This window comes from Heterodontus francisci, chromosome 2, assembly GCF_036365525.1.
Source record: "Heterodontus francisci isolate sHetFra1 chromosome 2, sHetFra1.hap1, whole genome shotgun sequence".
Classification (NCBI taxonomy): Eukaryota; Metazoa; Chordata; class Chondrichthyes; order Heterodontiformes; family Heterodontidae; genus Heterodontus; species Heterodontus francisci.
Window position 1 is genome coordinate 191,291,799 of NC_090372.1, and position 21,025 is coordinate 191,312,823.

Consider the following 21,025-nt stretch of genomic DNA (forward strand, 5'->3'; position numbering starts at 1 on the left):
TCCCACGTCTTTTAACGTTCCTTTTTTAAAAAACCTTTGCATCACCTATGTGATTATCTTTTCTATGAAGCAATTTGGAGATCATTCTATCCAATACGTCCTTCTCTATGTTGTTATTGTTTTTCACCTTCACTTATCTCTTTCTGCACCTTCAACACACATGAAATGCTTCTCTCCCGTTTAGATTTGAGCTCTAAAACCTGTCTTTTCTCTTTCCAAATGTTGACTGACTCGTTCTGCATCATCAATAATTCCGGCTTGCCTTTCAGGTTTTCAGCTTTTTGCTTCTTATATTGCTGTTTTGAAAATAATGCCTTGCCAACGAGCTGAATTTCAGAATTTTTAGGTGTAAGAACACTATGGAAACTGATAGATTTCTGCATTCTTGGACGAGCTCAAATAACTGCAACCGATAGAGGGAGCTGATACAAATGAAAACAGATTAAAACGTAGCCAGCACGTTTCCCACAGTGGGTGGGACGCAGTAAAACGTCATCACGAAGGCAGAAGGCGGAGGGGCCAAAAGGACTGCGGAAAAGACGAAAACAATTGAAGAACAAAGCGGTGTTTGCGGCGGACTCCGTCCGTTTGAAGAAAGATCGGCGAAGAACCCCGTCGGCACGCGGGCTGAATTGGATACATCATCAGAACACGGCAACTGTTGATCTGATACTTAGTTGACTCGAGGTTCGATTGGAACGCAGTCATTTGTCGGGCAGCACTCACTGCGCAGGTCCACGGAGGAGAAAACACAGGGCACCTTGCGCCTTGTGCCCCCGCTCGAACCACCTTCCGCTGATTGGCCGGCGGATCGAAAGGTTGCTGAAGACGACAAGCTGATTGGTTGACGTCGATTGGAACGATGTTCCGAGCGGCGATGGCGCTAGCGCATGCGCGGCAAGGTGGAAGGCTATGTTTAAAGCGAGCACCGCAGTTACGTACTAGGGGACAAGGTAGTTCTCGACAGCAGTTTGGTGGCTGGCATCGTAGGCTGGTAACAAGCTGCTATTCTGGGTATGTGTCAGTTCATAGTAGCTTCTAATATTGTTTGCTTTTGGCATGAGCGCGCAATTAAAACATGTAGTTTATTTTTAAGCCTGTGATTTTCTTTCCCCGCCCCAACTAGAAAATGTGGATAAATAAAAGCAAAATACTGCAGATGCTAGAAATCTGAAATAAAAACAAGAAATGCTGGAAATACTCTGCAAGTCTGGCAGCATCTGTGGATAGAAAAGTAGAGTTAACGTTTCAGATCACTGACCTTTCATCCGAATTGGCAAAGGTTAGAAATGTAATTTTTTTTTAAGCAAATAAAGTGGGGTGGGGGTAAGAGATAATGAAAGGGAAGGTGTTGATAGGGTCATAGAGTCAGATAAGATGAAGGATGAAATCAAACTGGAGTGTCTCACCTTTAAATGCACCCTATATAATTTGTCTTATTCTCCTTGTGGAGTTCCACCTTCTCTCCACCTCCTTGCCTTTTTCCTGTAACCCTGCAAATCTCCTGAATTCCCTATTGGATTTACTGGTGACTATCTTTTATATTTTACTTCTTTTTGAGTTTGAGAGTTATGACTTTCTAGTCCACTGAACTGGCCTTCACTTGCCATTATTTGTTACTTGTTCTTGCTCATTTGATCTCCTTTTGAAGTCTGTGGTCATATTGCAAATATTTTTACTCTCTACAAGAACTAGGTTTCTAATTATGCTGCCAGAAGAAGAGAGTTAAGTCACGGGCACTGGTCTCCTGGGATCTAATATATAAAAGTGCACCATTTATAAAAAAAAAAATTGGCTTGTTTCCACTAGAGTACCCTGCTCTTTTAGTCCAGGCAGAAGTTCCTCCCTTACTGGGAGGATAAATGTGACTTTTTTTGTAAGTAGTCAGACATTGCATGCAAGTGTTGCAGGTCCCTTGCCACTCCACTCTTTTTTTTTTCTTTGTCTCTTCTCGTAGCTTGGTAGCCTTTTGATAGCTTGGCTGAAATTGGGAAGTTATTTTTGGTCAGTTGCCAGCATTCGCCAGAGCTGGCGGGCAGCCATAAAGACAGGGCTAAATTGTGGCGAGTCGAAGAGACTTAGTAGTTGGCAGGAAAAAAGACAGAGGCGCAAGGGGAGAGCCAACTGTGCAACAGCCCCAACAAACAAATTTCTCTGCAGCACCTGTGGAAGAGCCTGTCACTCCAGAATTGGCCTTTATAGCCACTCCAGGCGCTGCTTCACAAACCACTGACCACCTCCAGGCGCGTATCCATTGTCTCTCGAGATAAGGAGGCCCAAAAGAAAAAAAGAAAGAAAAGAAAGAATTTTTGGTCAGTGATGAGAAGGTTGTTAATCTGCTGTACAGTTTGTGTTGTGAAATGCATTTGGGTGTCAAGATGCTACAGAAGAAACTAAAATTGAGCTTGTAATATTTTTTCTTCATCTAATTATTGACAAATTCTTGGCCAATTTATTTCTAATTTTTTTATGATTAGATTAGAGATACAGCACTGAAACAGGCCCTTCGGCCCACCGAGTCTGTGCCGACCATCAACCACCCATTTATACTAATCCTACACTAATCCCATATTCCTACCAAATGTCCCCACCTGTCCCTATATTTCACTACCACCTACCTATACTGGTGACAATTTTTTTATAATGGCCAATTTACCTACCAACCTGCAAGTCTTTTGGCTTGTGGGAGGAAACCGGAGCACCCGGAGAAAACCCACGCAGACACAGGGAGAACTTGCAAACTCCACACAGGCAGTACCCAGAATCGAACCCGGGTCCCTGGAGCTGTGAGGCTGCAGTGCTAACCACTGCGCCACTGTAGATGTTAATCTAATGATTCCAACTTTTAATTGCAACATACTTTCACAGCTTTATTTCTTGCCCTGTTAGGTACATTGGAAGTAGGAGTACAGTAACAATGCCAGAAATAAACATGGACAACCTGGATGAAAAGCAGGTCCAACTACTAGCTGAAATGTGCATCCTGATTGATGAGAATGATCAAAGAATTGGAGCAGACACGAAGAAAAATTGTCATCTTAACAAGAACATCAATAAAGGTGAATGAAATATTTCTAGGTCCATTTTGCATTTCAGGTGTCTTTCAAGTAAGCTTGTAATTTCTCATGCAGTTTCCTAGTTCTGGCCCAGCTGGGAAGGGTGACAGCATGTGTAGTCTTGGAACTGTTTTTATTAATGAAATCTCTGCCCACCTAGTTGTAGTATAAAGGTCTGAAAGGGTTAATCTCAAGTGTAAAGAATACCTCCTACATGATGTAAGAGATCACATGAGATACTCAAACAGATGCAGTGTGGCTTTGGGAGGAGTCACATGGGCTAGGTGGAATGTGAATAGTTATAATGCAATAAAATTAATCTTTGTCTACTACAGACTAAGAATATCTCCTGGCTAGGTTAAATAAAGTGGTAGCATACTAAACCAACAGTGATCAGTGGTGGGATCAAAAAAATGTTTTTAACCATTCTATACCAGAAATATTTGAAGCAACTAGCTGAAAAGGCATGACTTGGTGGGGGTGTTATGTAAAAGCACCCAAAAACTGCAGAGCTCAAGCAGAGACTGAGAAGCTCCACTGAACAGAAGCATGGTTCCCTGCAAATCAATTCCATCGATCAGATGAGTTACAGTGTTGACTGTTGAGGAATCGTGTTTAAAAAGCTTGAAGGGCTGAAGTAACTTTCTGAAGACATTGTGTGAGGGGGACAAAAAAAGGGGGAAAACCCAATCCATCACTTGGACTGAACATGAGGGCAAAGAGCAGGGAACTGCCGAACACAGAAGGGACACTCCATTAAGGCATCCAAGTCTGTAGATAAACAAACTGAAGTTCTCAAAGGGAAGCCCTAGAACAGTTTGTTAAAACAGTAGGGGATGCTTGAGAGCACCTGCAATACCATTTAAAGCAAGCTAGCCTGAAAAGAGTTTCTTCAAGGGAGACACTTCTTAAGTCCTATAAAATAAAGCAACATGGATCAAAAATTGGGAATGCCAGAGTTTCTGAAGTCCAGAGGGACCCATTGAGATTCAAAACTGGTATTATGGAGATCAAAAAAAGGTTTTTCAGATGCAAAGTTGCATCAAAGTTAGACTGCCAGTCTGAAGCAGAGCAAGTGAATACGCTGCTTTCTATTGGGTTATAGTAGATGATGTGCTTATCAGACAAGCTCTTAATGAGGCATCTACTAAATTAAATGAAATTTTAAGAGCTTTTGATTCTTATTTCAACTTGCAGAGCAATGAAGGTTTTTTTTAAGAGCAAAATTCAACAAAAGGTCCAAAACTAGGTGAAACAGTTGATGCTTTTATCAATGCCCTTTGCAGACTAGCTGAAGGATGTGAGTATGGAGACCTTTTTAAAGCAGAATTGAGATCATATTGTGGATATTGCTGATTATTCTATATTGGATCTTTTGCATTTGAAAGAAGACCTCACCCTAGGTACAGCTACTCAGCTGCTGAAGCAAGCCAAATTCTAAAGAACAGTGCAATCCTGCAAGGTGGTGAAAGACTTTTTTTTTCAGGAACCATCCTGCAACTGTTCAATTTCTTCATCCAAGGGCTGGGACTGAAAGAGGTATCAGGAAAAGTACACCTGGGGGTGGAGGGGTAAAGTGAAAGATGCCATTAAACCCTGCTAGTGCTGTTGGTGCCTGTAGTTACTTCTGGCACCACAATTTCCTGCCAATAGAGTAGAATGCTTTTATTGTAGGGAAATATGGCAAGTCAGTAAAATGTGACACCATAAAATCTCTACTTTTTAAATTCTAAAGAAAAAGCATCTAAGAATAGAGTGGTTAACAAAGTTAAACCACCTCCTACAGCAGAGCAATCAAAACATTTTCTTGGTCAGAACAATGATCTGAATCAAGTATCTTGGTCTGCAGACATGTGTCAATAGACATATTGCTAATTTTAAACGCTAACCTAGTTAGACTTGCTCTGATATCAGACAAAGCTGTGGCTATCCACACGCTTTCTGCAACCAACCATTACATGGCCCCAGAGGGGTTGAACTTGAATTGAAGGGGACGTTAAAGACCACACTTTAATACAAGGAAAGCAGATAATAGAAACTCTGTCCTAAGAAGTTCTCCTTAACTAGAAGAGCTTGTATTAACCTTCTACTTGGAGGAAGTCGAAGTTAAACAAGAATCCACGTGTCCCTTTCAAGAGGAATTCCTGAAATTGTTCACGGGACTAGGGAGACTGAGCCAGGACAGAGAGAAGAACCCCCCCCCCCCCCCCCCCCCCCCACCCCTGACTTGAGCACTGCGGAGTCCAGACTACAGCAGCGTGTCTCCAATGGAGAGAATTTGCTCAGCACAGCCTCCCATGCCACTCAAAGACTACCAGTGAGAAATGCAGCAAGTTCCTGCAGGAGTTCTATGTGGACGGAGAACTCTAACAGGCAAGTCCAACAAATTCAAGTGCAGGGGCAAGATGAACAATGCAAGTATGTGCCAGAATTGTGAACAAGGTTGGTTAGAATCCCAAGGGTAAGTGGGTGAAAATCTTCTACGAATACAGGACACTTTACCACAGTGGATGATTTATTGGTGAGTCCAGAGTCATTCAGTAGATATCTTGTAGAAAATGCACCAGGGTCATCTGAGCATAACTAAATAGAGCTCAGGTGTCCATGTGGTGGCAAAGAATCGGAGGATATCTACAAACAGATTTTACATTTGTATGTGCAGCTCACAGGATCAGAGAACCTCTAATTTCAACCTGAATCCTAACTAGACTGGGAATGGTTAGTGATGGATCTATTCTTTTGTTGGAAGATCCTATCTAATTACAACTGACTTACTTATCAAGATGGACAGAGGTTAAACATGTACACAACTGAAACAGTCATCAGTTTTCACAACGAATGGTGTAACTGATCAGGCAGTATCCAATAATGGACCACAATTACTTCATACTTTGTGGGGGGAAAATGTGGATTTGTTCATATCCAGTTCCCCTAGATAGCCACAATCTAATGGAGAAGCTGAGTGAACAGTCAGATCTATTAAAGTAATGCTGAAGGAAAAAGTAAAATTTTCCAATTAGCACTTCTAACCTACAAAACTGCTCCATTTTTGGATTAGCACCATCCAAACTCTTAATGGGGTTTTAAAAAAAAAATTCCCAACGCAACTTCTAATTCTACCCAAGAAATTACTTGCAGGGTTAGAAATCCGGGATCATCGTACAAGACAAAAAAAGTCTTGAAACAAGCCCATGATGATTAAAGGAAATACCATACCAGAAATCTACTGAAGTTGAAGGGCGAAAGCTATGGGTATGAGACCAAAATGAGTAATTCTCGAGAAACGGGGAGAATCAATAGTGATCTCTTCACTAAGAACTCCAGAAGGTTCTATAAAAAGCAATAGAAGGAATCTTACTCCTTGACCATAACTGTCAATCACTTATAGATCTAGATGAATCAGATGTTGAACTGGAAATCTTGTTACGACAGATGGGAGGAGTGCACTGTTTTCCCTAGTCCCACTTCTCCACAGGTCACGTCATATATTTAATTTTTCCCACTTATCAATACGGTCAGTTACTTTATTCTTTCCAGAATAAAACACCAACCAGGTTTCCTGCAGACAAAATGTGTTTGTTTTTATATAACCAGTCTTAACCGATAATGAAGTAAAACATACACAAATTGAAATATTAAAGCCCCTTGTCTATTACATGCCCATGTTGCCTGGGGAAAAATAAAAGGGATTTTTGTTTATAGCACTGTTGCAAAAAAAAAAAAACTTGGGTGGAATACTTTAGTTTGGTGTCCCAAATGTATAAAGACAGCCATCACTGGGATTTTCCTACAGCAGTTTTTTTCCAGGCAGTGAAGATCAGTTTGGGTAGGCTTTGCAAGAAATGCAGCTACAGAGGCTTTCAATAGGTCTTACAGCAGAAATGCAGCAACAAGGTTTCATGGTCATCATTAGACTAGCTTTTAATTCCAGATTTATTAATTGAATTCAAATTTCCCCTTCTGCCATGGTAGGATTTGAACCCATGCCCCTAGAGCATTAGTCTGGGTTATTAGTCCAGTGATATTACCACTACACCACTGCCTCCTGGATTTTGGAATTTGAGCGGCAGCTGGCAACACTGCGGTGCATTCATGAGGATGAGCGCTATGTGGATAGCACATTAATAGATGTGGTTACCCCACTGCTTGAGTATGCAGGGAGAGGGAATGGGTGACCACCTAACAGTCAAAAAGAATCAGGCAGGTATTGCAGGTGACCCCTGAGTGCATGTCACTCTCCATCAGGTATTCAGTCCTCCATACTGAGGAGAGTGATGCTTCACCTTGGGAGTGCAGCCAAAACCAAGTCCATGGCACCATGGGTGGCTCAGCTGCACAAGGGGGTTCAGGGAAGATTGGAAGAGCCACTGTGATAGCTGATTCAATAGTTGGGAACAGACAGGCATTTCTGTGGCCACAGATGTGAATCCAGGATGGTGTGTTGCCTCCCTGGTACCAGGGTCAAGGATGTCACTGAACGGCTGCAGAGCATCTTGAAGGGGGAGGGTGAACAGCGAGCAGTCATGGTCCACATCGGAACCAATAACACAGGTAGAAAGAGGGATGTGGTCTTGCAGTCAGAATTTAGGGAGCTAGCTAAGAAATTAGCAAGTGGGACCTCAAAAGTAGTAATCTCTGGATTACTGCCAGTACCACTTGCAAGTGAGTATAGGAATAGGGTAAGACAAATGAATGCATGGCTGGAAAGATGGTGCAGGAGGGAGGACTCCAGATTCCTGGGACACTGGGGCAGGCTCTGGGAGAGATAGGACCTGTACAGGCCGGATGGGTTGCACCTGAACCGAGCGGGACTGAGTTCCTGGTGGGATGTTTTGCTAGTGCTGTTTGGGAGGGTTTAAGCTAGTTTAGTAGGGGGATGGGGACCTGAGGGTAGACTTAGTTGGGACAAAATCAAATTAAAATGGAAGGCAGAAAATTAATGGGTGAGTCTGGAAGACTGAGGAAATGAGGGTTAGAAAGTAAAAATGTTTGGCAGTGCTCAAGGGTATCTATTTCAATACAAGGTGTATAGCAAATAAAGCAGATGAGCTGAGGGCACAGACACAAAGAACCGTACAGCACAGGAACAGGCCATTCGGCCCTCCAAGCCTGCGCCGATCTTGATGCCTGCCTAAACTAAAACCTTATGCACTTCCGGGGACTGTATCCCTCTATTCCCCTCCTATTCATGTATTTGTCAAGATGCCTCTTGACAACGTGGCAGTATGATATATCACAGTTATTACAGCAAACTGGCTTAAGGAGGGACAGGAATGGCAGCTCAATGTTTCTGGTTAGTGTTTTCAGATGCAATAGGGAAGGGGATAAGAAAGGAGGGGGAGTGGCAATTTTGGTCAAGGAAACTATTACAGCTGTGAGGAGGGATATGTTGGAAGGTTCATCAAATTGGGCCATATGGATTGAGCAAAGGAACAAAGAAGAGCAATCACACTGCTGGGAGTGTACTATAGACCCTCAAACAGTCAGAGGGAGATAGAAGAGCAGATATGTAGGCAAATCTCTGAAGTGCAAGAGTAATAGGGGATTTTAACTATCCCAATATTAACTGGGATAGTTTTAGTGTGAAAGGAATTAAGGGAGCAGAATTCTTGAGGTGCATTCGGGAGAACTTTTTTTTTTTGTCCAGCATGTAACAAGTCCAACAAGAGGGTGCTGTTTTAGACTTTATTTTAGGAAATGAAGATGGGCAGGTGGCAGTAGGAGAGCATTTTGGTGGTGATCATAATTATGGAAAAGGACAGAGAACAGAAGTTAGAGTTCTCCATTTGGGGCAAAGCCAGTTTTACTAAACTTAGGAGTGATTTAGTGAAAATTAACTGGGAACAGCTACTTGAAGGTAAGTCATTGTCAGAACAGTGGGAGGCATTCAAAGGTGAGATTCAAGGGGTTCAGGGTAAACGTTTTCCCACAAAGAAAAAGGGTGAGGTAGCCAAATCTAGAGCCCCATGGATGTCAAGGAGCCTACAGGGTATGATGAGGCAAAAAAGGTAAGCTAATGTCTGACACGGAGAACTCAATACTACAGAAAGCTGAGAGGAGTATAGAAAGTGGAGGGGTGAAATCAAAGGAAATCGAGGGCATGAAAGAATATTGGCAAGCAAAATTGAGGTGAACCCAAAGCTGTTTTATCAATACATTGAGTAAGAGGATAACTAAGGAGAGAGTAGGGCCCATGAAAGACCAAAAAGGTAACCTATGTGTAGGAGCGGAAGATATTGGTATGGTTCTTAATGAATGTTATGCGTCTGTTTTCACAAAAGAGGGGGACGATGCAGATATTGTAGTTGAGGAGGAAGAGTGTGAAGTATTGGATGTGATAAACATAGGGAGAGAGGAGGTATTAATGGGATTAGCATCCTTGAAATTTGATATATCACCAGGGCCAGATGAAATGTACCCCAGGGTGTTAAAAGAAGCGAGAAGAAATGGAGGGTCTAGCCATTTTTCAGTCCTCACTGGATACAGGTGTGGTGTTGGAGGATTGGAGAACTGCTAATGTTGTATCTCTTTTTAAAGAGAGCAAAGTATAGTCCACATAATTACAGGCCAGTCAGTCTAACTCCGTAGTGGGAAAGTTATTGGAATCTATTGGATTTGTTAATGGAAGATCTTGTTTGACCAACTTGATCAAATTGTTTGAAGTAACGAGGAAGATAGATGAGGGTAGTGCAGTTGTGTTCTAATTGATTTTAGCAAGGCTTTTGACAAGGTCCTACATAGCAGACTGTTTTTTTTTTAATAAATAAATTGCATGGGATCCAGGGAAATGCAGCAAGTTGGATGCAAAATTGGCTCCGTGGCAGGCAACAAAGGGTAATGGGCTGTTTTAGTGATTTGGGTTGTTTCCAGTGGCATTCCGCAGGGCTCCATACTGGGTCCCCTGCTTTTTGTGGTATATAATAACTATTTGGACGTAACTGTAGGGGGCATGATCTAGACGTTTTAAGACGACACAAAGATTGGCCATGTGGTAGATAGCGAGGAGGATAGCTATAGACTGCAGGAAGATATTGATGGTCTGGTCAGATGGGCAGAAAAGTGGCAAATGGAATTCAACTTTGAGAAATAAGGTAATGCATTTGAGGAGGTCAAACAAGGCAAAGGAATACACAATTAATGACAGAATACTGAGGTGTAGAGGCAGTAAGGGACCTTTGAGTGAATCTCCATGAATCCCTGAAGGTCGTAGGACAAATTGAGGTGGTTAAGAAGGCATGTGGAATCCTTTCCTTTTATTAGTCGAGGTATAAATCCAAGAGCAGGCAGGTTATGCTGGAACTGTATAACTCATTGGTTAGGCCTCATCTTACGGCGGCGCAGTGGTTAGCACCGCAGCCTCACAGCTCCAGTGACCCGTGTTCAATTCTGGGTACTGCCTGTGTGGAGTTTGCAAGTTCTCCCTGTGTTTGCGTGGGTTTCTTCCGGGTGCTCCGGTTTCCTCCTACATGCCAAAGACTTGCTGGTTGATAGGTAAATTGGCCATTAGCAATTGCCCCTAGTATAGGTACGTGGTCGGGAAATATAGGGACAGGTGGGGATATGGTAGGAATATGGGATTAGTGTAGGATTAGTATGGATGGGTGGTTGATGGTCGGCATAGACTCGGTGGGCCGAAGGGCCTGTTTCGGTGCTGTATCTCTAAACTAAACTTCAATACTGTGTGCAATTCTGCTTACCTCATTACAGAAAGGATGCAATTACACGAGAGAGGGTACAAAGGAGATTTACGAGGATGTTGCCAGGACTGGAAAAATGCAGCTATGAGGAAAGATTGGATGGGCTGGGGTTAATCTCCTTGGAACAGAGAAGACTGAGGGGAGATTTGATTGAAATGTACAAAAAATTTGAGGGGCCTGGATAGAGTGGATGTGAAGGGTCTATTCACCTTAACAGAGAAGTCAGTGACTCGGGCATTGATTTAAAGTGATTGGTAGAAGGATTAGAGGGGAGATGAAGAAAAACGTTTTCATCCAGAGGGTGGTGTTGGTTTGGAACTCTCCATGAAAGAGTAGTTGAGCAGAGACCCTCACTCAAAAGGAGTCTGGATATGCACCTCAAGTGCTGTAAGCTGCTGGTCTACGGACCAAATGCTAGAAAGTGGGATTAGAATAGGTGGATTGTTTTTCAGCCGGCACAGACACAATGGGCCAGGTGGCCTCTTTTTGTGCCGTAAGCTTTCTATGATTCTAAGGTTTCAGTTCCCACACACACAATACAGTTGGAAATAGGAAACTGACACTATGCAGGATTTCTTTTCGAGAGAGCTGGCTCTTTGGCAGGCAAAACCCAAATTGTCTATTGTAGCAGTTCAAAATGGAACTAAAAAATTCCAGAAGTCAAGGCTCCTGACTTCTATAAATCTTGACCTGTCACTACTTCGTAAACATCTCCCCAAGTCAAAAACAACCCTTGCTGGGTGCTTATCCACAGACAAGTGCTTTCCAGTAAGGGCTTGTTTACAAAACAAATCCAGGAACTTTCTGGTGACTTTTTTTAATAAAGTTCAAGATTCCAGATGAATCAATGTTCAGAATTCAAGTAGAAGTGCTTTTTTAAAAAAAAAACTTTTACAAAAGAAATAAAAGTACATTCATTAACAGTCTTGACTTGGATGGCCTTCATTAAAGATCAGACAGTTAATCTTCCACATGTGATTACCACACAATCAGAGTTTTGAAGCCTCCTGATATTGCATCTATTAAGTCAGACTTGGGGCAGGGGAGAGATGGGGTAGTATGTAAATATATATTTGGATAGACTTGAGTGGGGGGGTGGGTGCTGATGAGAGATGCAGTATAATGGTCTGAAAGGGTTACTCGTGTTTTTTTTTTTAAAAACTCCTACCATGGTGATGTGACAGATCAAATGTGAGACACTATTTGCAGCATAGCTTTTGGAGGAGTCTCTCAAGTTAGGTGGAGTGTAAATAGTTATAATGCAATGAAGATTTAATGTTCATCTACAGACTAAATCTCTTGGCTAGATTGAATAAGGTGGCAGCATACCAAACCAACATATAACACCTAGAGTCCCTACTATGGCATAGCTTGGGTTGAGAACATAATAATATGACTATTACACTGTGTATCTTAACTACTATAACCATAACTTGAATCAATATTTTCTTTTTCCACAAGAAAATTAATCCTTCATTCCATTGAGGAGAATGGGAGACTAGGTGGATGCTGTAGAGGAAAAACACTGGCACAGATTTGATGGCTTAAATGGCCATTTTATATCCTGTAATATTTGGGGGGGGGCGGGTGGAGTAGGAGATTGAGCTGATGCGAATAAAGCTCCTATCCCCATCAGCACAACTGAATAACTTACCTGCTTGGGTCCAGGGAGTGGGTTTCCTCCTCATCCCCACAGTTGTATGGCCTTGGGAAATAAAGAGCTTGCACCCCAACACACATTGTTGCAAACCTAATGAGCTTGTGTTCTTGCTTTCCTTCTTTGCCCTCCCCTCAAAATAGCTCAAATCAAATGCTGAGCAGTACTGGGAAATGACCTTGTTTCAGCATTTCTTGATGTTGATAATGGTGATCCAACACTTTGTGGCCAATTTAGAAATTTATTTGAGGGGCCTGCAGGTTACAGCACTTGAGGTGCATATCCAGACACCTTTTTAAATGAGTTGAGGGTTTCTGTCTCTGCCTCCTATCCTTTTTCAGGCAGTGAGTTCCAGACCCCCACCACCCTCTGGGTCAAAAAAAACTTTCCTCATCTCTGATCTAATCTTTCCACCAATCACTTTAAATCTATGCCCCCACCCCCCCCCCCCCCCCCAGTCAGATACATCTGCTAAGGTTAAATAGGCTCCCCACAATTTTGTACATTTTTCAATCAAATCTCTCCTCTGCCGCTTCCTGTTCCAAGGAGAACAACCCCAGCCTATCCAATCTTTCCTCACAGCTGCATTTTTCTGGCCCTGGCAATATCCTCAGACCTCCTGTACTCTCTAATGCAGTTATTACTTTTCTGCAATGAGGTGACCAGAACTGCACACAGTACTCCAGTTTTGGCCTAACCAATGAGTTATACTGTTCCCGCATAACCTCCCTGCTCCTATTCTATACCTCTGCCAACAAAGGAAAGGGATTCCATATACATTCTTGAATGCCTGCCCTGCTACCTTCAGGGATCTGTGGACATTCACTTCAAGGTCCCTCACTTCCTCTGCACCTCTCCGTATTCTCCCATTAACCATGTATTCACTTGTTCGACCTCCCTAAGTGCATCACCTCACACTTCACTTCTCTGGGTTGAACTCCATTTGCCACTTTTCTGCCCACCTGACCAGTCCATCTATCTTCCTGCAGTCTACAGCTATCCTCGCTATCAACCACACAGCTAATTTTTTTTCGTCTGCAGGTTTTAAAGCCAAGACCTAACGTAACTTAAATGTTGAAAACGATGAACCAAGAAGCTAATTCAGGGAGAATTGGATGACGCCAAGAAATGAGGGCCTGACTAGAATGAGCGGGAGAGTGTCCTGAACAGTTTCTATTGGATGTATTTTGAAACTTGGGACAAACAAGAAGAAAAGTCTATTGCATAGACCATTGAGAGAAAAGCAAGAAGGTTATGGGGGGAGGGAAAGTAGTTTTTAACAGGATATAAATCTCTACAAATTTATGTTCAAGCATTAAATCTTGCATGCATCAGTTAGTTCTAAAATATTTAGAGATTTTAGAATGAATTATTTAGTGATGTCTTAAACCTAGTCCCCATGTAATATGATCAGTGACTTCACTCACTGCAGCTGCTGGAAATGTCAGCACACAAGTTGTGGTAATGCTTTCAGCTATCTGGAGCTTGCCAATATTGTGAATGAAGTGAAAGGGTTAAGAATAACAAATTTCTGATTTTTCCAGGTTTACTCCACAGAGCTTTCAGTGTCTTCATCTTCAACAGTGAAGGGAAACTTTTGCTGCAACAGAGGTCTGATGCAAAGATCACTTTCCCAGGTACAATTTTGCTGATCTTTCCAAGTCAATTATTTTGTCTAAGATCCCTGCTCATTGGCAGAGAATTTCTGATCCTATTTGTCTGCTGCTTGTTTCAACTCCGTTACATTGGCTTCTCTGGCTTTGGGTTTTTTAATGGTCATAGTCATTTACAGCACCGAAGGAGACCAAGTCCATGCCAGCTCTCCACAGAGCTATGATGTCACTCCCACTGCCCGGCTTGATTCCTGCAGCCCTGCAAGTGTATTTTCTCAAGTGGCCATTTAACTTTCTCTTGAAGTCATTGATCATCTCCGCTTCCACCACCCTTGTGGGTAGCAAGTTCCATGTCAATACCACCCGCTGGTTTTTTTTAAAGATAAAAGCTTCCTATTCCCCCTTTTTTTTTAAATGTACTTGTAGGCCTTTTAGTCCCTCAAACCTGTTCTATACTTGGATATGATTAGCGGAATAGAAAGGAGGAATTGGGGAAAATGTGAAGCACGAGAACATGAACTTTGGGAACAAAAATAAGCCATTCAATTAAATTGTAGTTTATCTGTACCTCAACTCCATCTCATTCCTGCAGCTTCCACCCAGTACACTGGTGAATGGTGTATTCTATTGGCAAACTAAAAGGAGGAAAGACATGAAGAATACTAGATGGGTGAGAGTGGATTACAAGAGGGGAATTTGCAAAGTTGTTCAGGGGTAAAAGGTAATTGGCAGAACAAGGGATGAGATGAAGTAACATTTTCGGGGAGATGGTGGTAATGTCACTGGACTAGTAATCCCTAATACTGAGGGCATGGGTTCAAATCCCACCACGGCAGCTGGTGGAATTTAAATTCACTTTTTTTTAAAAAATCTGGAATTGAAAGCTACTCTCAGTTATGGTGCCAAGAAGTTATCATCAGCTGTCATTAAAAACCCATCTCTTGCTCTCCTTACCTGGTTTGACCTACATGTGATTCTTAACTGCCCTCTGAAATGACCTAGCAAGCTACCTAGTGGGATAGGCAACAAATGCTGGCCTTGCCAGTGGCGTCTATATCCCATGAAAGAAAAAATACTTTCTATGAGTAAATTATGATCTGGAATATGCTGCCTGAGGGTGGTGAAGGCAGATTCAGTAAGGAATTTGATAAATACTTGAAAGAGACAAGTTTGTAAGCTGATGGGGAATGGGACTAATTTATTTTTATTTTATTTAGAGATACAGCACTGAAGCAGGCCCTTCGGCCCACCGAGTCTGTGCCGACTAGCAACCATTTTATACTAACCCTACAGTAATCCCATATTCCCTACCACCTACCTACACTAGGGGCAATTTATAATGGCCAATTTACCTATCAACCTGCAAGTCTTTGGCTGTGGGAGGAAACCGGAGCACCCGGTGAAAACCCACGCGGTCACAGGGAGAACTTGCAAACTCCGCACAGGCAGTACCCAGAACCGAACCCGGGTCCCTGGAGCTGTGAGGCTGCGGTGCTAACCACTGTGCCGCCCTAAATAAATAACTTTCAAAGAGCCAGCACAGGCATGATGGCCTCCTCCTAATGAGAATGTTAACAGCAAGGGCAAGGCCTTGAAATCCTATTGTCCACCATGTAGTTTAGTAATTCTGAGAAACGACTTGTCAAACAACACTTCACTGAATGAAGTGAATAATTAATCTGACTGGATCTTTCAGAATGTACTTTGTACAGTACCAATAAAATAATTAAATGTTAATGCATAATCAATTGCCAATTTATTTACTTAAATAGGAACCGTTTCCAAACTGTTCAAGTGCTCAATCTCCACCCTTCTTTCTCATTCATTATTCGGAAGGTCTCCAGCATTGTGTTGACTTGAATGGTGAAACATAGATGAATTAGTCTGTACTGTAACCCTTTTTAATAAGGTTAAGAATAACCAATTCCAGAATTATAAAATAATTCCTCATCCTCCACTTTCCATTCTTCCCCACCACCCCCTGCTGAATCCAGATGCATATCAGTTTGAATACTCCCATCTTTTGATGGTAGCTGAGATAACTATCACCGCTGCTAATAAACAAGCCCTTGTTTATTCATCCATCGAAATAGTGCTCACTCCTTGCCCTCCACATGGGAGCGTATGCATTTTTTTTTTTGCATATGCATTTTTATTATACTGGTTTCAAGTAAAGAAGAAAACTTGCAGTTTACATAGCACTTTTTACATCCTTGGAGCCTCTCTAAGCTTTTCACAGCAAATCAAGTACTTTTGAAGTGTAGTCACTTTTTTTTTAAGATAGGCAAGATGCCACAAATGCCAATGAGAGATATGACCAGGTAATCTGTTTAGTGTTCTTGGCTAAGAGCTCCCCTGCTGTAACTTGATTGTGCTGTGGGATCTTTTATGTCCATGACAGTAGTTCTGCCCTGTTTAATGTCTCATCTGAAAGATGCCACCTACTAGTGCAGTACTCCATCATTAATGCATTGCCTGGATTATGTGCTCCAGTCAAATGGGCCTGAACCCAGGACTTCCTGCCTCTGAGGGGAGAATGCTACCACTGACCCAGGCTGACATCTTGGAAATGATTTTATAACTTTGTGGCAGCAATCATACAACTGTTTTCCCAAATGTAATTAAATCCTTGTGTATATTTAACATGTTTGCATGCAGATTGTTGAATGTGTTCCTCTTTTTTTTTTTTCAAGTAAACACTTGTTTTGCGTTTAACTCCAGGGTCTTGTACATAATGCTGCTCCCGGAAGGATCTGTTTCTGTCCTGCCCTTGACCCGTTATTTTGAGCCCCAGTGGATGCAAGCTGCAAAATCTCTCTTCCCTCTCCCCTCCAGGCGACGGGCAGAATAGGGAGGTGATGGAGGTGCTTGTGCTAAATTGGATTAGTTGAAGGTCTGGGATGGGATGGGACTGCTAGCCAGCCATCATGGCGGTGGAGACTCAAGCTTATGTGGATCTTCGGTTGACAATACATTTCTTTTTATTCTTGCATGGAAATGGGCATTTGTTGCCCATTCCTAAGTGCCCTGGACAACTGGCTTGCTAGGGCATTTAAGAATCAACCATATGTAGGCCAGACCAGGTAAGGATGGCAGATTTCCTTCTGTAAAGGGCATTAGTGAAGCAGATGGGTTTTTACAACAATTGCTAATTTTATGACATTGTTACGGAGACTAGCTTTCAATTCCAGATTTTAAAAAATTAATTAATGGAATTTAAATTCCACCAACTGCTGTGATGGGATTTGAACCCATGTCCCCAGGGCGTTGGCCTGGGCCTCTGGATTACTAGTTCAGTGACATTACCACTACGCCACCGTCTTCCCATGAACGTGCGAATGATTGTCATTTTAAAAAGATGGTGTTTTATTTTTAGGTTGTTTTACAAACACTTGCTGCAGCCACCCTCTCAGCACTGCAACAGAAATGGAGGAGAAGGATGCTATAGGTGTAAGACGAGCATCCCAGCGCAGGTTAAAAGAAGAGTTTGGAATACCTGTACAACAGGTGAGAAACCAGCTGTATTAATCAATCATCAGAACTAATCTGGCCACAAGTCTTGCATGCCCAGGACTGTGCCCTGATAGCCAGACTGGCAGCCCTGTAATCCTATACAGCTTTTAACTCTGTCTTGTACAAACTGGATTTTGCTATCAAAAACTAAACATCCCAATAATTACGGGGATGATTTGTAAATAACATTTGCTGTAAAATATAGCAGTGTTTTGCAAATTAACTTTTTTTGGAAGTACTGCAGATCAATGACCAGTTAACTATTACGTAGCCTAACTTCTATTTGTGAAACAGACTAATTTGTGTTTAATTGTAAATTAACTGAATCATTTGCTTCAGATCATCTAGTAGTTGCATTTGTAAACTGCTTTCCCAATGAACTACAGTATTGGCTCCTGTGTTCTTTAGTTGATTGTCATCTCCTCTGCTCCCTCCTCCCCTCTTTCTTCCCCCCCCCCCCACCCCCCCCAGCCATATTCCCTGAAATCAGTCGCAACACTAACAGCCTGTTATCGAAGCACCTCGATGTTTTTCTGTTAAAAGCACTAACGGCATAATTTTTTTCCACTGTTGACTTTCTAACCATGCTCTGCATGTGATAAAAGCATTACTGAAAGATGCACCATAATCCATTAACTGTACACAAGCCCACAAATTTCACTGATGTAATAAGCTCTGTATAGCATGTCCTTCCTTTGCAGAATTCATTAATTCACTAATGTGATAAGCTGTGTGTAGCATATAATTCCTGCAGGTTAGTTAATCAGTGTCATACTTTGATGGCATCCCTGTTCTAAAACTGCATAATCTCTGACTTGGCATGAACAAACTGACAGGAGATGTGTGGAGGCATTGCTATCCTCTGGAGAAAGGGTCGGGGGGAATTTACAAGGATGGTACCAGAATAGAGATTAGTTATCAAAGCTGGAACAGGTTGGGATTTCTCTTTTTTTTTTCTAAAGAGACCTGATGACCTGAAAGATTCAGAATTTTAAAGATATGTTGGACAGGGTAGATGTGGAGAGGGTGATTCCACTTTTTTGGAAGAACTTTTTAAAGTACCATCGCTGATGTTGGATAGGAGACCCTGCCCCTGCTCCTCCCCCAGAATCATTTGTGTCAGTTGCAGCAGGTTCTTCCTGGCTGGCCATGCAGCGGGTGCTCTCCTGCCCACCCTGTTTAAATCTGGTAAGCAGTGCGACAGGTCAGTGGTGTGTGATGCCTGCAAACATTCGGATGACTTCACATTTTGCTCCGAATGTGGATGACTGACTGACTGTTGCTTGTCCATAGCAGCAGCTGTTTAGAGCTAAGGATGGCACAAGTGGCTGATCTCGCTGCTGTTGCCACCGTAAGCTAGTGGTCCTGGGTCAGCGTTATTGTACACCAGGTGCAGAAAGTTATGGAATATGTTTGGAATTGGGAAGTGAGCCTAGAGCTTAGGTGCACGTCAAATGTGGTGATCCGTTTAATCTTTGGTGTGGAATCTTGCTGTGCATGCATTTGCTGCTCGTCTTTATCGACCTGACAAGTCACTTGGTATCAAAGTTTCACATTAAAATTAATGGTGTAGCTAATTTTATATTGTAAAAATACTTGTTACAAGGGGGTCTATTAAATTTCTCTAACACTGGTGGGGGCGGGGCCTCAAAAGCAAAAAAGTTTAATCCCTAATTGGAAGTCATGCAGAGTATAAACACCAGCACAGACTCATGCCAAATGGCCTTTTCTGTGCTGTGTATTCTATATAATCTTGAAACTGAAAAGGTAGTCATCTTTATGAAAGGATGAAGGGGTGGGGGAAGAGAAAGCACTGTCACTGCAAGCTTGTATTGGAAAACTGAGTGGTCCAAGTGTACACCCTTAATAATAGACTATGTGCTTTTTTTTTTACTCTCCTCCTCCTCACCCCAAATCTTGGATGAGCCATCTATTTGCACTCCAAGGTCAAAATTATTGTTCCCTTGACTTCTTGCAGAGATAAATGCCCACATTTTAATTTTTTTTTTTCTAACATTTGTACTCCAGATTCTGCAGTTCCTTTTTTAGAAAAATGGTAATTGTTAGCATAGCAAAGATATTGAATTGTTTGACAGGCATCTGAATGCGTAATACTTTGATGTTGGTGCTTTTGTATATTTTAATGAATAGCTTTGAGACAGCACTAACTCATTTGAGTTCATGAAGTTTTACTGCACTGCCCGAATGAACAAGCAGTTCTGTTGTAGCTTCTTGTTCCCATTGGTTGCAATAGAGTGTAACTTCACATGGTATCAGTAGGAATATTGCACAACCTATACATTTCCAGCTAACTTTAAAACCTAAAGCCTGTGAACAAGGATCACTAAGTCTGCAACTGAGTCTGGATGTCCCCACCTTTTTTTAAATGCTTTAAGATTACGGACCAATTTAATACACCACTTTTTTTTCCCTCTTTTTTTTTGACCCCAGGTTCCTCTGGAAGAGATGAATTACCTGACACGTATTCACTACAAGGCTCAGTCTGATGGGATCTGGGGAGAGCACGAAATTGATTACATAATCTTCATTCAGAAGGATGTAACTTTGAATCCTGATCCCAATGAGATCCAAAGTTACTGCTATGTGACTAAAGAGGAGCTGAAGGACCTGTTGAAAAAGGCAGAGAACAAGCAAGTGAAAATCACACCTTGGTTCAAACTTATTGCTGAGAAGTTTCTGTTCACATGGTGGGACAGCCTGCACAATGTGAAACAGTTCATAAATCATGAGAAAATTCACCGAATGTAGAATGCTTTTGGTATTCTGAATGGAGCAACTGTAACTTGTCTCTCAAAGAACTAATCTTAATTACACTAAACTTTCACTCACCTATTTGCAAGGTAGTGTCAAGAAAATGGAACATCCAATGAACAATACAAAACTGAAGATGGAAAATGCTGAAACCTTCTAGGCATTTAAATTTTTGTACAAATTGAGGCTATGTAAAGTAAATCATTACTGATGTTTTCCTCAAACTTGCACTCGTTAATCTATGCATAGAATATAATTAAAGTAGTCATGAATAAATTGTTTACTGCAGTTTAGGCAAACATTGTTTTAAAGTCTACTAGCTCTGCTGCTCCCAAGCTCACTGATAACATGCCAATTAGCTGATTTCCAATCAGGGATGTTTATGCTGCTTTCTAGCAATCTAGGCTACAACCAAAAACTTGCCAGAATCAGCAACCAATAAACAATTAAGACTTCAGTTATCTAAATATTTTGGAAGTTGTGTGAAGGTTTTTTCCCTTTTTCTATGCTATATTGTGAACAGAAATTGCTCAAAGTTGAAATACTAAAGAACATATGGAATCATTCCATAAAGTCTCTCTCAAACAGTTATATTTTGGGCGTATTTAATCCTAAAGAGTTACCAGGTACTATTCGATGCAGAAGTGCAGGATTTCTGTCAGAGTATGTTGACTCAATTTGGGTCTCTTTAGTGTCAGCTGTGTAAATTGCAGGTGA

At 41.8% G+C, this 21,025-nt stretch overlaps 1 protein-coding gene across 2 annotated transcripts; it reads left to right on the forward strand.

The window, feature by feature from the left end:
* Nucleotides 1-489: 489 nt before the first annotated feature.
* Nucleotides 490-20,777, forward strand: idi1 (isopentenyl-diphosphate delta isomerase 1). Of its 2 annotated transcripts, none has more exons than XM_068014949.1 (5): nt 490-1,014; nt 2,890-3,059; nt 13,955-14,047; nt 17,400-17,530; nt 19,988-20,777. In XM_068014949.1, exons 1-5 carry the CDS (start codon nt 863-865, stop codon nt 20,303-20,305), a joined length of 864 nt encoding a protein of 287 aa, XP_067871050.1. In that variant the 5' UTR covers nt 490-862; the 3' UTR covers nt 20,306-20,777. The 2 variants fall into 2 exon arrangements, with proteins under 2 accessions (XP_067871050.1, XP_067871060.1); XM_068014959.1 differs by lacking the exon at nt 490-1,014 and adding an exon at nt 1,166-1,282.
* The last annotated feature ends 248 nt before the right edge of the window (nt 20,778-21,025 follow it).